Genomic DNA, 6,203 nt, shown 5'->3' with positions numbered 1-6,203 from the left:
TGTGTAATGCATTATTAGATAGTTGTTTAAAAGTGTTTAGTTTAGAACTGATTAATGTAAATTTTTCCGTTTAAATCGTTGTTGTTTGTTTTTTACATGATCTATATGACCAATATTTACCAACAATTTTTTAAAATAAATGTTTAAATTTGACTTATAAATCCACAATTTCTTGCTATATTTTGTTTAGTACTTAAAGATATAACACTCCAAAATCAACACATTTAAAATATCTTTCTTTTCAAACACAGATATGTATAAATAAGAAGTTTATTTAATATTGTAAATTTTAGGTTTTTTATTAACTATTTTCGGCACTGCTCCATCTTTCCACCCACCTCTCATTATTGCAGAAAATTAAAATATTTATTTTAAAGAATATTGGTTAAAAAAATTAGTTTTGTAAACATTTTAATTAATTTATAAAAGGCCATCCTTAGCGTCTTGTTATCGCTATTTTGAATATTTTTTTCCTTTATTTCCATTCATTTAAAAAAAAATTCATTCTCCCTTTATTAATACCGCCACGTTTTCGATAGGCATGCTTAAGATGTGACCACAGGCTTCCAATTTGGTTCGTATGTGCTCCTTGAGCATTAACAAACCCAACAGTGTGGTTTACCACTTCATGGAAAGATCCAAATTTAGCAACGGCCCCGGGGTAAGATGGATAACCATCGTTAACAATGATAGATCCGGGTACAACATGTTCGAAGAACATATCTAGTATAGTCGAAACTTTTCTGTTAGAAACAAGCTTTAGAACAAAGTTCCTACAATTTACCTTTTCTACACTTCCTACTAACCATTGTACATTGAGTTTGTTGTCTAAAGTACTAGATGGGTTAGGTATTAACTCCCCATTACAGATAGCCGCTTCGTCAAACTGCACCCTAATACCTTCTCCACCTATTTTAACCATTTCTGGCTCTTATTCAGAAATTACTTGCAAAATCAAATCTTTGATTTTAATATAGGTAGTCTCCGAACAATCGCAGAAATCAATGGTCTGTGCTAAGATATAATCATATACCCAGCAATACATTCCCCCAAGAATTTTTACAAATTTTATATTCAGGAAGGCCATTTTAGACCCCTTCTTTAGGCTTGCCTTTGATTTGCATGCCTTAGAAGAGCATCTGTAAGCACACCCGTCTATATACGTGGCATCCACCATAATCCTCATTCTGTTACCATATCTCACACAATTTATTTATTTTTTATAGAATTAATTTCTAGAAAAAAAATCTATTGTCTTGGTATTTTTGAGAAAAAATGCTTCACTAAATTTAAAACATAAAATTATTTCTTCTAGTTGATCCATAATGGGGTTAAAAAATAATTCTTTTTTTTACCTTTACTCCACCTTTCCTCTTCCCTTCGAATAATTACGTTTACTTTAAAAAAAATCTGTACGTAGTTGTTCGGAGAGGGGTGGAAAGATGGAGTGGCGCCAATACTTTTATTCTCACTCCGAAACTTTTATGTTTCAGAATTCTGTTTTATATTCGGTCATTTCACTTTAAACCTGATTATTGCGTAATTTTCTATCACCGACAAGCTTTATTTTTTAAATCCTTTTTTTTCTCCTTGAAATTGACATCTATTTTAGAGACTAAAGATTTTAAATTAAACAACCTAAAATACGGCAAATTGTCGTTTCTATTGGCCGAAATATTATTTAAAGTTTTTTATTTATATTTATACACCAGCGAACAATGCAATAACTTTATTGAGGTATTATCTCCACTATTTATACATAAAAAAATCAACCAAATAAACATTAATCATATTTTTAGTTTTATTTCTAAATTGTATATTTCTTTTGATTTCATTCCAGTTCGCCTCTATTGTGGTTGTATAAACATTTTCTTTTCTATTAACAAACTCTTTGAAATGATTTACGTTTTTATGCCCCGCAAAAAACATTACTTAATCCTTTATAACCCTTCTAACAATCAGAATAAATTATTGTATAAGATTATACTACACCCGTAAGAATTGCTCACAAAGTTCGTTTTTTACGGTTGCCAACTGGAATGCAAAAAAAAATTTTGTGTGCCTTTAAATACAGCCAAGTATACATAGACAACCAACATAATGCCTTTTGTTTTTTTTTCTTTTTATAAATTTGCTTTCTTCTATTTTGACAATGTTTGTGTTTCCACCTAAAGACAAAGAATTAATATTTTTCCAATATATTAATACTATTAAATTTGTATATATGTCAGAAATTTTATTTCGCGAAAGTCCACTTATATGAAAAATTAATTTATAGGGTACAAAATTCATAAAGAGATTAATTACTTTTAACACAATCAAAGGTGTTCTATTTTACTATAAAATAAAAATGTATTTTTGTAAATTGAATATCTATGTCTCCTTATTGAATTTGTACAGACAGCCATGGTATCCGTGTATAAATTAATTTTTTTTTACATTTAATGCATTTTTGAGACAACATGACTCTTTTAAATTCTTCGGATCATGTAAACATGACCCCCTTCAAAGGGTCATGTAAACTTAATCCTTTCTTATTAAAATATATATAATTTTTTTGCAGAGCCTAAAAATCATAAAAAATAATGAAGAATTTTTTAATTCAAACTTATGCACTTTAATAATCTTATCAAATGCATTTACTGTAAAATGATCATTAAAAATAATCAAAAAATTGGGGCGATGTGTTTTTCCAGCTCTTTTTTGTGCTTTAGTATCAATTTTATTTTATAATTTAGGCTTTCTACATTTTGAGTATGAGTTCCTGTAACAGAGATTTACAAAATTATAAAAATGATTAAATGCTTCATGGCAATGTCCTTTAATTTCGCTCAAAGATTTGTAATACGACTATTCGTCAGTATGTATTTTTGTTTTTGTTCTGACCACATTTTTTATTATCGGCAAAAGCATTTCTTTAGTCCTGTTAGGAACCATCTGAGCATATGATCTAGAAGGAGAAACACTAATATAAGCCATAATTAATGCCCAGTCCGCGTGGCCCCGTTTCTTCCTCTGTGACTTTTGACATTAAAATTTAATTTTGTCTCATATATTTGCACAATTGTACCGAGACCCCCACCCAATCTAACAGGATTTTTACCATAATACTTTGATATAAACTTCATAAGCCGTTTTTTTATATTACTAATAATTTTAATATAAATTCCGTTTACAAAATTTTAAACATCCTTGTGTTTCGCTTTTTAAAATAAAAAAGAAAATTATTTTAAGACAATTTCTTACTAAAACCTTACTACTTTAAAAAAAACTTCGGGTTAGTACTAAAAATGTTGTTTAAAAAAATCGACAACTTGTATTTATACATCGCCATAAAAAGCCCAGCTCTGTATCATTGCTCTCCTTCATTGCCATGTTATATCACTGTGTAGACGAGCCATACCATATTGTATCAATTTATTCCTAATTAAAAGCGCAGTAAACTCTATTTTATTCATATTGTTTAACTTGTCTAAAAAATTCGATCTTTCCATAAAGGGGTTAAAAAAAACAAACAGTAACATGTGAAGTAAACGATCTGAAAGAGGGTTTATTTTACATGATCCAATTCTTTTAGTATTTTTTGTAATTTTTCCACCTCGTGCAGCATTTAAAAAATAAGGGATAAAAAAAATTAATTTTTGGGTATTTAAAATTCTGTCAATTGTTAGTGAAAAGTCGATTTTGTTTTAAATATATAAAGTTGGGATGATTAGATAAACTAGTATTAAAAAAATTCAAAAAAAATAATATTTCCGGTTTACAGAAATTCTTATAATTTATATACTAGATCTGATGGTTTGCTTTACTTGGCGTTTTTTTTTGCCTACATTTTTTTAACCTTGTATAAATGCCTATAAAAAACAAATTTATATTTATCTGCCCTTCTTTTTTAAAGAAAATCCATAAAGATTTTGCACCCAACAATTGCACGATTTTTGACTACCCTCGAAATAAAATTTTTAATCCTTTTGACGTAATCCCCGCCGAGGTTGCGGTTCAATAATAGAAATAATATTGAAATGATTTATTTTAGTCGTGTTTGACTGCATCATAACCCCTATAGTTGGGGTTTCTTTTATATTTAAAATTTAATTAATCAAAATCTACTGATTTGACATTTACTTAAAATTTTAAATATTTAATTTGTGGGATACCACATCCTGCCATTTCATTTAATATCCCTTACCTGGATCCATTCCTTTCGTCCTAGAATCTTTACCCACCTGCCTTTTTTACCTACTTCTGTAACTGTAAATGGACCCTCATATTGTTCCTCACTTTTCTTAGCATTAAATTTCTTTATGCATACGTTTTCATTTGTTTTAATTATTTTCTTATTAACGTTCTTATTCTTTTTTCCTAATTGTTTATCTTTAAGTACACTTATGTAGTGTTCATCTGGATCGAAAAAGCTATATTTGTATACTTTTTCAAATGGTGAGTATCGTATGGTCCGTTTATAATTTAAGTTTGGTCTGTGGTGCATATTTTGTATTATCTTTTTTATATTTTCTCCTGAATACATTCTTAGTATTTCTGCAATAATCGCGTTTACTCGCTCGGCAATTGCATTTGAGGATAATTTGTACATCGGCGTGTGTATTGATTTTATTTTGTTGCTTTCTAAGAAACTTTCAAACTTTTTACTTACTAATTGTGTTCCATTGTCCGAAATTAATGTTTGAGGAGGTCTCCATTTTTTAATCCATTTTTTAACACATTTTATCACATTATCGTCCGTAATTTTCTTTATGTAATATATTTGGCTATATCTTGTATATATATATCAGTTATCGTTAAAAAGTTACCTTTTGTATCTTCTTCTATGGTTTCGTAATTCCTCATGTTCACTGGTCCAAAAATGTCGATACAAATCTTTTCAAATGCCAATTTCGCTTCTATTGGGCTTAAACCAATATCTTAGATTGTTTCTTACATTTTTTACAGATTACACAATTATCAATTACTTCTTTTGGTGTTCATTTAACGTCTTTACAGGCATAGAACTGTTTGATATTATATTGGGTCGTCGTTATACCTGTATGGCATCCATATTGGTGTATAAATTAAATAAAGTCTTGTGTTTTGGTCCCTTCGATTTTAACTCGGTTGAATGTATCTCTTTTCTAGTTTTTGGTTTGGTCGTCAAAATCGGCATCTTCTTTTATTTTTCCGTAAAACTTTTTATTCTTAACATAATTTTTTTTTCTTTTCTTGTATCGTTAGTTTTTCGTCTTCTATAATGAAAACTCTTGATAGCTTATCTGCTATGACGTTATCCTTGCCCGAAATCTGTTTGAGTTCGTAGGTGTATTCATTAAGTAATAACTGCCATCGTTTAATTCTTAGATTACCTTCGGCTTGAAAAATACTGTTTCTATTATCCGTAAAAATTTCAATGTAGTTCCCTAAAACCATGTTCCGGCCTTTTTCTAGACAAAATACAATCGCATACATCTTTTTTTCTACGATAGTATAATTTTTTTCCGTAGAATTGAATTTTTTACTAAAGTAGCTTATAATCTCGTGTTCTTGGTATATGACGCCTCCAACTCCTTCATTTGACGCATTTGTTTCCAAAGTGAATTTTTTCTGAAAGGTTGGTAATACTAAATGTTTCCCTTGTTCTAATTCGTCTATAATATTTTGGATAATTAGACTATCTTCTTGATCCCATGTAATCTTCTTTTCTTTAATCTAATTTGTTATTTTTATTATCTTTGTACTCAAATTAGGAATAAATTTCTTGTACCAGTTTAGGATACCAGTTATCGATTAAACGTCTTTTTTTGTTTTTACTTGTGTAATTTGTTTCAAGGGATTAAGGCTTTCCAAGTTTGGTTGGATCTTGCCTTTGCATACACTGTTACCCATAATTTCCATCTGTTCAGTCATAAATATAGATTTCTCAAAATTAATCTTTACGTTATACTTTTTAAGTCTTTCTAGTACTTGTATTAAGGTTTTTTCATGATCATCAAAAGATTTAGTAAGATAATTGCGCCATCGATATATATTGAAATATTTTCTAGGACTAAATCGGGCAGACCGGTATTTTTTGATACTTCCAAAATTTGAAATTTTTTAACCCCTAAAATGATAAAACCCAAAGAGAAAGAGGAGTACCAAAAATTTGCAAGTGAAGTCAATAACCATTATAACAATCGAAAATGTTATAAATGCGGTTCAAATACACGTAA

The 6,203-nt window shown here is 29.1% G+C and overlaps 6 protein-coding genes across 6 annotated transcripts; 1 reads left to right on the top strand and 5 right to left on the bottom strand.

The window, feature by feature from the left end:
- Positions 1-475: 475 nt before the first annotated feature.
- On the bottom strand, positions 476-922 carry AAJ76_1540005282 (hypothetical protein; the record flags this gene model as incomplete). The annotated part of the gene is made up of 1 exon (XM_024474131.1): positions 476-922. One exon carries the CDS (start codon positions 920-922, stop codon positions 476-478), a length of 447 nt encoding a protein of 148 aa, XP_024329717.1.
- Positions 923-931: 9 nt separating this feature from the next.
- AAJ76_1540005018 (hypothetical protein) lies at positions 932-1,186 on the bottom strand (the record flags this gene model as incomplete). The annotated part of the gene is made up of 1 exon (XM_024474130.1): positions 932-1,186. The coding sequence occupies one exon, from the start codon at positions 1,184-1,186 to the stop codon at positions 932-934; it is 255 nt and encodes an 84-aa protein (XP_024329716.1).
- A 1,664-nt stretch (positions 1,187-2,850) lies between these two features.
- Positions 2,851-2,979, bottom strand: AAJ76_1540003225 (hypothetical protein; the record flags this gene model as incomplete). The annotated part of the gene is made up of 1 exon (XM_024474129.1): positions 2,851-2,979. One exon carries the CDS (start codon positions 2,977-2,979, stop codon positions 2,851-2,853), a length of 129 nt encoding a protein of 42 aa, XP_024329715.1.
- Positions 2,980-3,365: 386 nt separating this feature from the next.
- On the bottom strand, positions 3,366-3,524 carry AAJ76_1540002680 (hypothetical protein; the record flags this gene model as incomplete). The annotated part of the gene is made up of 1 exon (XM_024474128.1): positions 3,366-3,524. One exon carries the CDS (start codon positions 3,522-3,524, stop codon positions 3,366-3,368), a length of 159 nt encoding a protein of 52 aa, XP_024329714.1.
- Positions 3,525-4,171: 647 nt separating this feature from the next.
- AAJ76_1540001610 (pol polyprotein) lies at positions 4,172-4,594 on the bottom strand (the record flags this gene model as incomplete). The annotated part of the gene is made up of 1 exon (XM_024474127.1): positions 4,172-4,594. One exon carries the CDS (start codon positions 4,592-4,594, stop codon positions 4,172-4,174), a length of 423 nt encoding a protein of 140 aa, XP_024329713.1.
- Positions 4,595-4,886: 292 nt separating this feature from the next.
- AAJ76_1540001317 (hypothetical protein) lies at positions 4,887-5,246 on the top strand (the record flags this gene model as incomplete). Its single annotated transcript, XM_024474126.1, has 1 exon — positions 4,887-5,246. The coding sequence occupies one exon, from the start codon at positions 4,887-4,889 to the stop codon at positions 5,244-5,246; it is 360 nt and encodes a 119-aa protein (XP_024329712.1).
- Between the last annotated feature and the right edge of the window lie 957 nt (positions 5,247-6,203).

The sequence above is a fragment of the Vairimorpha ceranae genome (assembly GCF_000988165.1).
Source record: "Vairimorpha ceranae strain PA08 1199 chromosome Unknown NODE_154, whole genome shotgun sequence".
NCBI classification, from domain to species: domain Eukaryota; kingdom Fungi; phylum Microsporidia; family Nosematidae; genus Vairimorpha; species Vairimorpha ceranae.
Note: the sequence above shows the minus strand (reverse complement) of the source record. Positions and strands in the feature narration are given on the sequence as shown.